Raw genomic sequence first — 13,727 nt, 5'->3', positions numbered from 1 at the left:
TGTTACACTAAGTGAAAGAAAACGGGCACCCAATCTTGTAGATATGATTCGATTTCTAGGAAACGTCCAGAAGAGGAAAATGCATAGAACAGAAAGCAGATTGGTGTTCCAAGGGGTGGGGATGAAAGGAAAGGTGGCTGCTAATCAGCATGAGATTCCCTTCTGAGGTGATGGAAACCTTAAGGCGTTAGATGGCTGCAGAGCACTGTGAGTGCTCTAGACGTCACGAACGTGTGCCCTGTAGAAAGAGAAGGCGCATGCTTCTCAAGGACACAGGTGCTGGAAGTGCCCAGACTGCCAACTCTGCCAGGGTCACTAGGTCGAGCCCTGGGGCAAGGCACAATCTCTCAGAGACTCAGTTTCCTCACTTATAAAAGGAGGGGTGGGATAAACAATCTTGAGAGCATCTTTCTAGTTCTAACATCACAGGTCACTGAAGCCCAGAGTGGTTTGAAGAAAGGATTCAGAAAAACTGCCACCAGTGGCTCAGATGTGCTTTCCCATGAAGAATGATACCTTAACCTTTAGCCATACCTTAGCCTGCAGCCGGCTCCCAATGGTTGACCTCAAATGATACATGGAGACAATCACATCTCCTTGCACAGTGATGCTTAAAGGAATGAAGATTTTCCCATCTTGGACGCGATACTCTCTTTAAAGAGACACCAAAGAAACTACATTTAGGAGAGTCCCAAATTGTGTAATCACACAGCCCACCCCAACACACACACACACACACACACACACACACACACACACACACAGGCCTAGCCCCCTGTGTGGCTCTGGTAAAGTGTTCTCGGTGCAAAGACCTGGGCCTAGGACCACTCCCTATCTTGAGCAAAAGATCAGGGGTACAGCTAGCCCGTACTCACTGAAATGCTGTTTCAGAAATGGCCTGGCAAGGGTCTGATGCCAGCAGCTCTCTCCATCTGACCTGCAATGTCTGACAATTCACTGGTCCATCCTGGCATCAAGGGTGTGCCTTGAGCTGCTCATCACAACGGCGGCAGGTTGAACCCACCAGTTGCCCCCCGGGAGAAACATGGGGCTGTCCGCTCCTATAAAGATTTAAGGTCTCGGAAACCCCAAAACTTACATTCTACTCTGTCCTACAGGGTTGCCAGGAGTCAGAATTGACTCAATGACAGTAAGTTTTGTTTTATTTTACTTTACAGATCCTCTTGTTTGCTTCAAATGCATTCAGCCCTGTTATATTTATCTTTTCCTGATTTAAGGTTTATAGGGAAGGGTCAGGGAGAAGGCAAAAAAAAAAAGGAAACCAAGGTTTAAGTATTAAAACAACAACTTGAGAGTCTTGGATACTCATTCCCAAATTCAACCAACACCCCAATAATTTTGTTCTATGTTACGACCTCTCCAAACCTTTTTTCTACATTCCCCTACCAATGCGGGGTTGTACCTGCTCTTTTATTCGGATGCTATGGCTCCTTAAGTTACACAACCTTGTTGCACAGCTGGAAATCTCCTTTAGCTCGGGCTTCCATTGTCTTTACCAAATCCCATCATAGCTGGCTTCCATCAACACCCAGGCTCCCTGTCTCCCACTATTGCCTCAGCTCTCATAATACTTCAACCTAGCCCTTCTTGAAAACTGGATTTTTAAAAATTTTAATTAATTATTTTATTGGGAGCTCTTACAGATATCATAACATGCCATCGTTCAATCACATCACGCAGTAACATACAATTGCTACCATAATCAGTTTCAAAATATTTTCTTTCTTCTTGAACTCCTTGTTATCAGCTCACCTTTGTCCCTTCCCTCCCCTTCCCTTTTTCCCCCTATAACAGTTTTGAGGGTTGCTATTGGGTTTTTTCCCATATCTTACATGATTCGATGTACATATTCGCATACGAATCTGTTGCTCATTCCCATTGAGTGAGGTTATAGAGTCATCGATGCCCTCAGTTTCCTTGTCCCCCACCCCAACTCTTCCCATACCCCCAGGGAACCATTACTCCTGTTACTATTTCTGAAGGGTTATCTAGCTTGGCGTTCATGTAGCGAGTGATCATAAATATACAAATGAAACTGGACTCTTCAGTTCTTTTGTTTCCATCTTAAAAAGTAACCATAACATCCTTTGAGTTGAGCTGTACATTTCCAATACTCTGCCAGATGTTGTTGAATACATTTTTTAGTACCAGTGATTTTCACAATGCTCTCCTCACGAGCGGATGTATGCTCATCTTATAAAAGAACGGGACAGTTCACTAGGAGAGATGAAGAAAAGCACCGCGACTTACTTCATGCGTTCAAAATCTGTGCAGGTTGTGTATATTTTGGTTTCTCCGATCAACACGTCGCAGTAAGGCCGGCATCCATTTCTCTGTTTGTTAAAAAAGGGGATTGGGCTGACAGTGATCGACTTAATTGTGAGAGGCTTGAAATGAGGACGGTAGGGTTTGTCCGCTAGTAGGTCACACATATAGCCCAGGTATCTGAAACAGAAGATTGTCCGTCTATTTGGGGTCTAATACACCAGGAAAAAACAGAGGCCAATCTTTAGCATGAAATTTGTTCTTTCAAATTAGTATTTACTCTGTTAACTTCTGAGACATTTAACTGGCAAATGTACAATCATTTAGGAAGGCCTTTGTCTGGTGATACTGCTGTACGTTCCCATGGAATTGATAACTGGGTATTTATGAAATGAAGATGTTGTGGGGGCTTTATACTAGCTAATGATGGAATATTATTCCTATTTGATTTGGTAGATGAAATTTCTCAGCTAAAAGCTGACTCTAAACACATTTTGGAATTTTAGCATCTTCGAAGTGCTTTTAATCCAGAGAAATAAGGCAATGCAATTTAACTAAGACTCAATTTAACAGGAAAGAAAATCAAAGTTGTCTAAAAATGGCTTTATTATTATTTATCATAATCCATATACTTATCCATTGTGTAAAGCCCCATTGTACATATGTTGCCATCATCATTCTCAAAAGCATTTTCTTTCTACTTGAGCCCTTGGTATCAGCTCATTTTTCTCCCTCCCTCTCTCATGAACCCTTGAGAAGTTATAGATTATAGATTATTATTTTCATAACTTACATCATCCTCTGTCACCCTTCACCCACTTTTCTGTTGTTCGTCCCCCTGGGAGGAGTTGATATGTTGATCCTTGTGATCAGTTCCCCCCTTTTCCACCCACCTTCCCCTTATCCTCCTGGCATCTCTATTTAAACCCCTCGGGGCTTGTCTTTTGAAAGCCACTTGTCAGATTTTCTCTTATAATCTATTTCCTTGTTTCCATGTCAACAGAAGCATTTTTCACACTCCTTATTGCCTTTATACTTCTACCTTTCCCTCTTCTTTGGTAACTATGTGCCTAAATATAGCCTGAGGTTACTTGTATTCCCATAAACACTGGCACAGCGAAACAGAACGGGACTGGTTTGGGAGACGGTGATCTGAGGTCGTGTCCAGAAGGTACTGTCAGACCCAGAGAATGTTGCGACCTGCCTAGGTCTCAGTGTCCTCGTCTGTACAGTGAAAGAGGTGGACATCAGTATTCTTTGAAGGCTCTTTCTTTTTTAAGATGGCCAGTGCTGAAAGGGGGATATTTAGCTGTCAGGCATCAAATGTCCTGATCTGATAAGATTCTTGCCATAGTTCAGGAGAGTGGCAGATGACAAAGTAAAATAACACGTCCTGACAGCACTTTAAGGGGTGGAAGGTGAAGCTCACATGATACCATTTAGACCACATTTGAGCCTAACTCTGCCTCTAGCTTACTCTACCTCCTGTGCGACGGTGACAGTCCGATGCCTGGCCTCTTCGCATACAGCAGTCGAACAGCCGGGCCAGGAGAAGAGTAGAGATTACAGAAAATGAACATAGCCCCAACCAAAATTGACGATGCTGCCCGTCCATCCTGCCAAAAGAAGCACATAAACTCATTAGGAGCACGGTTCACTGAGTCCCTTTCCGAGACTATGTGTAGGAGTGATGGAAAGAAGGGGTGCAGGGAGAGCAATCTGAGAAATCTCTTAACCAGGGGGCCTCAAATTCACTGGGAAATCAGAATCAGCCCCAGCTATTTAAATCACAAAGCAGAGAGTAAAGACTTTTTCTAAGGGTAAAATGGACTCTCTACTAACTAGAGAAACCCAGCAATTTACATATTATCCTTTGGGAAGCTCTTTTCCCATTATTTACATTATTTCTGGAAATATCGTCTTCAAAGTAACTTTGAACTTGGCGCAGCAGAACTGATCAGTTGAGGCTTTTTGGTTTTAGGACTAGAGGTAAAAAGTTTACAGGTTAGGTAAATGCTGCTTTTTAAAGAACACACTATGTATTTACTTTACCCCAACCATGTACATAGGGGTTCATATAAAGAAGCTTCGCCTGATTCCACCTTCATCAAATATACAAGTACAACCAGCAGTATTCCTGGCAGGTGGTCATTCCGTCTCTTCTAGAATACTGTGTAAGTGACAGGCTGCCTATAGCTACTTGAAGTTGTCCATTCCACTGCACATTTTTCCTCATTCTGAGGATGCTATGTTTGTTCCTCCATAGCTTACTCCCAAAGATCCTTTCTCCCTTCTTCTCAGAACAAAGTCTCAGCCCACTCCTTTCTCCACATGACACTCAATTCTCCCTCATTCGATATTTCATATCAATAGACATCATTTGGAGGTTTCTTCTGAACCAATCGCACTTTGAAAACAACCACCGTAATGAGCAGCGAGATGTGACATGCAACATGCCAGAGGTATTCTGACATAACCAGAGAGAAAGTATCACCTCCTTTGAGATGAACATTATGCTTCTATTAACAGAACCCCAAATCAAACTAGTTCAAATTTAGGCTAAGTGACACTATGTGCTTTTACTGATCTTTTAATCGATGGGAATCCTTGGTTCTGTTTCAGGTGAAGGCTGAGTTCTGAAGGATAGATGCAAAGTCCAGAGGAGTAGTTGGGGAGGGAAACCCAGGAAGTCAGTTGTTAGAAAACAGATCAGTCTCCCTGAGAATTGCTTTTGCAATGCACTTAATCCATTGGTATCCTTGGAGGGCATTGTGTCTTTTTCATTTTTGCTCAAACACAAATAGTGTATTTACAGGCTATGTCAATACTGTTATGTCAATTGTATTCAGACAGAGTTAGAGGAATTCTGTTTTGACCTCTTTGATATCTGACACTTTAAAAATTAATAAATCATTTTATTGGAGGCTCTTACAGCTATTATAACAACCCATACATTAATTCTATCAAGCACACTTGTACATATGCTGCCATTGTCACTTTCAAAACATTTGCTACTTGGCACTTTTATAATACTTCGTGAGCTGGGCACGTATCTACTCCTCCCACTAGTACTTAAACTTGAAGGCCTAACAGAACAAACTCTTCCTTCATTGTTACATCCTTCACATCATCTATCTCCTAAGGGACTCAAGATTCGATTACTGGACTCAAATGTCTCCCACACACCTTAGGCTAGCTTATCTGACCAAATTACACCGTCGAACGACCAACAACAGAAAGATTACTCACCAAACAGTGTACAACACAGACATTTTTGGGATTCTGTAGTAGCCAGTTATACATATTCCGACACACAGCGAAGAGGTTGTGCAAACTGGGGGCCTGCCTAATGGGCCAACTGCATTCTGAGACCTAAGGGAATAGAGCAAAAGGAAATGAACCCTCCATGCCGCTTCCTCTCCATAAGAAGGTGTCACACCAAGCAAGCCCTCCTGAAGCCGACACTGCACCTGCAGTTCACATAACCAGGAAGAGCTGAGAGCAATGTCCAGTCACCCAAAGAAGGTACGTCAGACAGCCAGTATTTAATGAAAATATTCTGTTCCTGTGAATGTATGAAAACATATTTCAAAATGTGTTTTAAGTTAAGCTGACCATTTACAGTACACATTTGGATTTTTTAAAATCCTCGAAGGTAACATAAAGTTTAATTCCTATTAACTATAAAATGTTTTGACCGGCCTACAAGATATTTAATTATAGGATTATTTTATAAATCTTGCATTCACTCTAATTCTACCTCAGCCTTAGAGATAACATGAAACATGCTGCACGGAGTGTTAATGCAGGTTTATTTCTTCTTCCTTTAGTGGAGGGCCTGCCATGGGGGCTGGGGGCCGTCCACAGTCACTCAATTCACACACTTCTTATGTAGTGTATTACAGAGTATGGACCATGTTTCAAGGGTGTTGCTTGGCTCTGATGTGCACAGTGTTGTGAGAGGCATTAATATGAGATAAATGAATCCCAGAGGGGGCTTTGTTCCAAGATACACTACCGATCAGGGCGCCCCAGCTCTTCCGAGCACAGGTCCTGTCACTGTGTGACAGCAGCACAGGGGTTAAATGACCCTCTGCTTCTACTTACTAGGCAGGAACCTTTGTTGATGAATTATTAATTAATTTAAATAAAAACCAAATACACAATTTGAACTTGAGTAAATTTTGTGACTTTTCTAAGACTTTATTCATAAAATATAGCAATTTATACCTACTTACCAACCAGCATTTCAAGTGTGCAATGACAATGAACTAAAAGGGAGATGCACACAAAGTTCTCAATAAATGTTAACGATTATTATTAATTCTGACTCAGCATCAATTGGCTCCCAGGAGGAAATACCAGATTTCCCAGAATTCTCAGGAGAAGGCCATGCCCACACAGAGGCCTCATTAAATATGACCTGATTGACAGACCAGACTCCACCCCTTCACTCTTAATCCTCTCAAGTCCCAAACTGGCACCAGATGATGTCACTTCCACACTACGTGACTGGTATTTCCGATAGCAGCAGGTCACCCAAAGCGAATAGGTTTTAGCCGAACTTCCAGGCTAAGCACAGAGGAAAAGGAGGAATAGGCTGTCCACTTCTGCGGCACAGGCCACTGAAACCTTGTGGGTAGCAGTGGAACCTTGTCAGATACGGAAAACCTCATGGACAGAGCAGACCCTCGCCGGGGAGACTGCCAGGAGACGGGGCCCTCAGGTCGGAAGGCACTCAGAAAGAATATCCGCAGAGCTTCCTCCCCTCTCTCCCATGGACGCTGTGTTCCGTGAGAGCAGAGACGATGGCGTATTCGTTTTTGCACCAGGGCCCGATGTCCATCTGTGGGTCATATGTGCTCAACAATGGACCCCACAGGCATGTCTCTCTGACTGATACATTGTGTCACTATGTACACTGTCCTGAGCAAGTTGTAGGGGATCAATATCAGTGTTCTTTTTCGGTTACAACAGTATGAAACTTTAAGAAATTTGTTTTCCCAAGCAATAACTTTTTAACTAACTTAAAAAAAATCATTTTCTTAGGGGGCTCATACAATTCTTATACAATCCATCCATACATCAATTGTGTCAAGCACATTTGTACATTCATTGCCCTCATCATTCTCAAAACATTTGCTCTCCACCTAAACTCCTAGTATCGGCTTCTCATTTTTCCCCCTCCCGCCCTGCTCCTCGCCTCCCTCATGAACCCTTGATAATTTATAAATTATTATTTTGCCATCTGTTTGCAATTCCCCACATGCCAATGTAAATTTGCTTAATGATCCTCAGCTAAAAGTTGGCTAAACTGTCCTTAGCACAATAGGCTAATAGCACCAGAATCATTAAATCAATCAAGTAAATAATATTAATTTAAAGCACTCCATAATTACATATTTACTTGATATATAATTACACACCACCAAGCAAACATACAATTAGAACTTTTTTAAAGGCATGTGCTCTGTCTAAAAGGGGAAGAAAAAACATTAAAAAAATAAAAAGAAGAAATTCAATCACAGTAAGCTATTTTTGTAGCTCTCCGGGGTTCACAACTATGTGTACTACGCATGCTGCTCGGTACATGACATTCACCCTGCCATCGGCATTCTCTCGGAATTCCTCCTGCAGTCTCTGGGCATCAGAGAGTACCATATGTATCACAAGGCTGCCATGGAAGCACCCAATGGGACAGAGGCTACGGCACAACCTGGACTGGATGCCATTCGATTTGTATCTCTCCATCGCCCAGCACCGGATCATCAGAATGGCAGAAGCATTCCACCTGCTGAAGCACTATAGCAAAAGGGACGACGGAGATCCCAACTTAAGTTCCATGCCCCGGTACTTATGAATTTGGGACATTGTTTCTGGAAGACAGGAATCCTTCAGTCAATTGTCTGTTTGACATGTATTTTCTTTTTTTTTTGACATGTATTTTCAATGTTAAACAGACACTTACTGAATTCATACTCAAAGCCAGATTTGGTTATTAAATATATTTCTTTAAAAAATATATTTCTTACAACACACTTACAGAAGTCTTCTAAAAGTATTTGCAAGATAAATACTCTTAGTGTCATCCTTCCTTTCAACAGGAGGAAACTAAGACACAGAAGGGGTGAGGTGACATGTCCAAGAAGGAGCAGTATTAAGATGTGAATCTTAATACTTATTGTTGTTGGTCTTAAGTTTAAAACCTACATAAGTGAATTTCACTTCAAGAAAATAATTTAAAAACTCTGTGTTCTTTGCCTTAAGCACGGTGTCTGATGACTGATTATTAACAATCATAGAAAGGCAAGAATTCCATTTTACATTTGTGTAGTGGTGATATGGCTTCAAGCCATGATGTCTTTTAGCAAGGTTGAGGCATTCATTTCATGCAAGGCCACACAAGTAGAACATGAGGAATTGCCTGTGCATTCCTTGGATCAAAGGCCAGTGATTTCTTTTCTACTCCCATTTTCCTGTCGTGACATTGACGCACAGTGCTGGAAGCAGAGACAAAAACAATAGGGCCAAATCCCTGCACAACTAACCTCCCTCCCATCCAAGAAACCGAACCAGAAGCAGCAGGATTGCCACAGCAACCTCCCTGTGCACTGTGGAGAGGAAGTGGAAAAGGGGGAGTTAACCTTCGTGCAACCCTGAGCTCACCCTGAAATCCAAGCTGGCACTATCGTTTCCACAAATCAAGTTTTCATGACAATGGGAAAATTCTCTAAGATTCCATGGTTTGGAGAGAGTCAACATCATGGACGATTGTTAAAGGCCCAGTTGGGCCACAGATATTTCCTCAAAAGAATGGGAAGCAGGAACTCAAACAGAAACCTGACAACAACAAAAAAGTGCCAGCACCATCCACAACAGTGGGAAGGTGTGCACAACCTGAATGTGCACACAGAAGACCGGTGAAATAAATGTGGTACAGGCATACAGGGCATACTGCACAAAGGGAGATGAAGTCCTGATCTCTGTAAACTGTGATGAACACTATGCTGAGTGAGATAAAGGCACGTATTATATATTTATAAAATAGACACATGTGTAGAGACCAAAGCCTGTCAGTGGGTAGCAGTTGTTGGGAGGATAAGGAATGGGGGAGTCACTACGTAGAGAGCAGAGTTTTGGTTAATGGTAGAATGATTGAGAAAAGGATTTTGATAATGCTTCACGGGAAAACGAATGTAATCAATGGCGCCGAATTACACATGTAAAAGTTGAACATGCAAATGTTTTTTCATGTGTGTCTTTACACATACATGTCTATTAGTCTATCTAATAATGTCAGGCGAAAGGCGTAAGAGGTTGGAGAGATGTGCTGCTGTTGTAAACTGCCATCATGTCAGCTCGCGTCTACGGCAGCCCCAGACAGAATGGAATGCGACACTGCCCAGTCAGTCTTGCACCATTCCCACGACCGGTTACGGATAAGATTGCTACGCGGCACAGCTTTTCCAAGCAGTTCAGCAGGCTGTTCCTCTCTGTCGATTGTAGTTGCAGCCTTCACGGATAGAGAGGTAGTAGCTGGCAGCGAGGTACAATCATGAAGGTTTTGATCCACCAGGAAGGTGAGACTGCCACCACTGAACAACCACTGCCCACAGGGCACAAGTGCCCAACGGGGTCTGGGGATTAAAAGGAAAACTAAGATGTTGGGACTTGAGATACAAGGGCTGTAGAAGTCAGGTCAGAGGTCCAGTTACATTCTGCCAAGTTCTGGAACTGTCCTGGGAAGGGCTATCAATGTACTACCGCACTGTGTTTTAAGGGATAGAATCAGAAAAGTTTGTGGCATGTGGAAATGACTCCCTTAGAGAAGTTAGGTTAACAGTAAAGGGGTGGAGCTTGGGCTGGTGTGGTAGTTACATAATCTTGGTTCGACTTGAGGGTGTTAAGAGTGAAGGGGTCGAGTCTAGTCTGTCAATCAGGTCACAGTCTGATGATGCCTCCTTGGGGCAGGGCCTTCTCATGGGGACTCTGGGAACTTCCTCTTTCTCTCTGCCTTTGACTTCCTGTTGATAAGCCATGGGGAGACTTGCTGAGACCTGTAAGAGCGCTCTTTCTCTGCTTCACCTTCCTGTTGAAGACCCACACTCAGAAAGCTGGAGGAGCCAAGGGGAGACCTGTGCAAGCGCTGAGATGCTTTCACCACTACTGGATCCACAAGGCTTTTCACCCACCGGCCTGTGATCTTCCTGCCTTGGGCATCACTGCATGTGCTGCACGAGTCTAAAGAGGAATTTATGGACGGGTATCAGACATGTGGGCTATTATCGAACTTATGGACTTGACCTGGACTGGGCTGGGATGCTTTCTCAATATATAACTGCTATTGTATACCGTATACAATTTTAATGCAAAGCTCTCTCTTACCCAGGAGGACACTAATGAGTGTCCCTGGATTTGCTTCTCTAGTGGACCCGGCCTAGCACAGCTGGTGTGGTGGACTTGCTACAAGAGAAGGAGCAGCTCATGCAGAGAGGTCGTGTGTGTGTTTGCACACACCACACACGTAAGCAGTTTTTGGTAGGCTCAAGTGCGCATGCACACACCCACCCTGATTAGATCATGGGCTGTCTGGACAATGAAGATGGGGGAAGATGATGCTAAAGAGTTGAGCAGAGGCCAGGTAAGGAAGGTCCTCCTAAATCACACTCGACGGTTTGGTGGGCCAGAGAGCCCCAGGCCTTTCGCTATGTAATTCCCACTCGTGCTTTACCCACCCCCAGCTGCCACTGTGGTCTCCTTTCACTCGTCTCCTTGGCGAGGACTCTACATATGACTGGTGTTTGTCTTCAGAATGCCCCGAGTTCTTTCTTAGGCTAGGTTTTAGTGCTTTGAGAACAAGAACCAAGTGTTTATGCTACATCTACATTGTCTAGCAATTCCTGGCACATCACTCCCTTTGAGGAATGTTCATTCGCAATGCCAGGCACTGTTCCAGGCAGCAAACACAATAAACAAGCTCCCTGCTCTCCCAGAACAAGTGAGAGAAGCCCTGGGTAGATGCGCACTTCTAGTTTCATTTGGAAAGAGTAAGTCAGGTCATAAAAGCTCTGGTTATGTAATGTTGTTACTGAAGGCTGCAATCTTCCATCTGTATCAGCAAGTGCATCAAGCCCTCCTCACTAGCAACGAGCGAGGTAATATATCTGTATATCGGCACATGGAAGGCTGTTAATAAACCATCCTCAAATCCTGGTGCCACATTCTTCACATCACCCAGCTTCCTGAGTTAGTTGCTCAGCGTAGAATGAGTAAGTGTGCTGAGAGGCTATCCCCTTCCCACACCTTTCCTGATTTTAAACCACTCTGTCTTTCCTTGTTCTGTTCACACAATTGCTTCTTGTCCCAAGTAGAGGTTCCCCAGGAGCACAGTGAAATACTGTAGAGTGCCCATTATTCTCAATATTCTCCATAGTTTGTTATGATCTACGCAGGCAAAATAAAATGCCTTTGCATAGTCAATAAGACACACGGGAACATTTTTCATCTTTTCTAGTATTCTCTGCTTTCAGCCAAGACCTATTTGTCATCAGCAATGATATCCCTTGTTCCAAGTCCTCTTCAGAATCAGGCCAGACCCTCTGAAAGCTCCCTGTGAATGTAGTGCTGCAAACATTGTTGGATGATCTTCGGTAACGTTTTACCTACCTGATCGCAATGATGTTGTTCTATAATTTGTGCATTCTGCAGGGTGAGCTTTTCTTTGGAATTAGTGTAAATATCGATGTCTTCTAGTTAGTTCACCAAGTAGCTGTTTTCCCAATTTCCTAGCCTAGGTGTTTGCAGTGCTTCATCAGCTGTTGAACCACTTCAATTGACATTCCATCAATTCTTGGAGCCTTGTTTTCAGCTAATATTTTCAGTGTATCCTGGACTTCTTCCTTCATTACCTTGGTTCTTGTTCAAATGCTACTTCTTGAAATGGCTGAATGTCGACTGACCCGTTCTTTTCGGTACAGTGACTCTGTGTGTTCTTTTCATTTTTTTTGGATGGTTCCTGCATCACTCAATATTTTGTGCATAGACTCTTTCAATAGTGTAACTCGAAACCTGAATTTTTCTTGAGTTCTATCAGTCTAAGATATGCTGAGTGCATTCTTCCTCGTTTGTTTACTAACTCTAGATCTTTGCACATTTCATTGTAATATTTGACTTTTGTCTTCTCAAGCCCTTACATTTTTTCTGTTCAGCTCTTTTAGGTCATCATTTCTTCCCTTTGCCTTTAAAGTCTCTACTTTGATCTTTTCTTCACGCTTGTATTTTTAAATTACCTTTTTCTTTCTTCATGAATCATGTTCTTGATGTCCTCCTACAGTTTATCAGGGCTTCTGTCAGTACTGTTTAATGCATCTAAGCTGTTCATGAGATGTTCTCGAAATTTGGATGGGGCACACTCAACGGTGTATTTTGGTTCTCATGGATTTATTTTCATTTTCTTCAGCTTGTCCATACCAACTCATGGTGGCCCTGTAGGGCAGGAGAGGATCGCCCTGTGTTGCTGAGACTGTACCTCGCTACAGGAGTGGTGGCGTCAAACTGCAGACCTCGTGTAACACAGCCCGAAGCATCACTGCTATGCCAGGGCTCCTGGTCCACACTCAGCCTCTGGCCTCCTTTTAGCTGCTGATATGGAGTTTCTCCATTGTCTGTTCCCCCAGATGTAGCAAAGTTTATTTCTTCCATCTGGAGAAGTCTGTTGTATAGTCACCTTTTGTGTTGTCGGAAAAAGCAATTGGTATGAACAAGCAACAAGCAATCTCCAGCTTTGTTCCTGTCACGAAGATCATGAATTTTCCAACTATTCTTCCTTTCTCTTGGTTTCCAACTTTTGCATTCCAATGGCCAATAATTATCAGTGCAGCTTGGTGGCATGTTTGATAAATGTCAGACTGAAGAAATTGGTAGAACTCTTCAATGTCTGCTCACTAGCTTTGATGAGTGGTGCATAAGTTTGAATACTAGTTGTATTGAGTAGAAGTCTTTATACGGGGATGGACACTATCACAGACAGCATCGTACTTGAAGATAGGTCTTGGAATTACCATTTTGGTGACGAATGCAGTCTATTCTTCCTGATTTTTTTCTCCCATTTCTGGCATAGTAAACCATGCAATTTTCTGATTCAAAATGGCCAGTTCATTTCAGCTCAAGAACACCTAGAATATCAATCTTATGTGTTGCTTCATTTTAACAACTTCCAACTTTCCCAGATTCATACTTCGTACATTCCAAGTCCCAATTAGTAATTGATGCCTGCAGCCATTTCTTCTCATTGAGTCATGTCCATGAGCAGATGAAGGTGCTGAAGGTGTTACATCCCGTCATTGTGGTCGACTTGACTTTGAGAAGGCAGACACTCCTCAGTCTTGTTCTCGTGCCTTCCAACTGAGGGGCTCATCTTCCGACACTGTCTCCACACGGAT

At 42.9% G+C, this 13,727-nt stretch overlaps 1 protein-coding gene across 2 annotated transcripts in view; it reads right to left on the bottom strand.

The window, feature by feature from the left end:
* The window catches only part of DNAJC6 (DnaJ heat shock protein family (Hsp40) member C6), a 191,160-nt gene that overhangs the window by 31,599 nt on the left and 145,834 nt on the right, over positions 1-13,727 (bottom strand). For both annotated transcript variants that reach the window (XM_075557188.1, XM_075557190.1), the window contains exons 5-8: positions 5,536-5,658; positions 3,769-3,902; positions 2,272-2,466; positions 535-652 (exon numbers count right to left, since the gene is read on the bottom strand). In XM_075557188.1, coding sequence (XP_075413303.1) covers positions 535-652; positions 2,272-2,466; positions 3,769-3,902; positions 5,536-5,658 — 570 coding nt within the window. The remainder of the gene's footprint in view (positions 1-534; positions 653-2,271; positions 2,467-3,768; positions 3,903-5,535; positions 5,659-13,727) is intronic.

Source organism: Tenrec ecaudatus, chromosome 1 (genome assembly GCF_050624435.1).
Source record: "Tenrec ecaudatus isolate mTenEca1 chromosome 1, mTenEca1.hap1, whole genome shotgun sequence".
NCBI classification, from domain to species: domain Eukaryota; kingdom Metazoa; phylum Chordata; class Mammalia; order Afrosoricida; family Tenrecidae; genus Tenrec; species Tenrec ecaudatus.
Note: the sequence above shows the minus strand (reverse complement) of the source record. Positions and strands in the feature narration are given on the sequence as shown.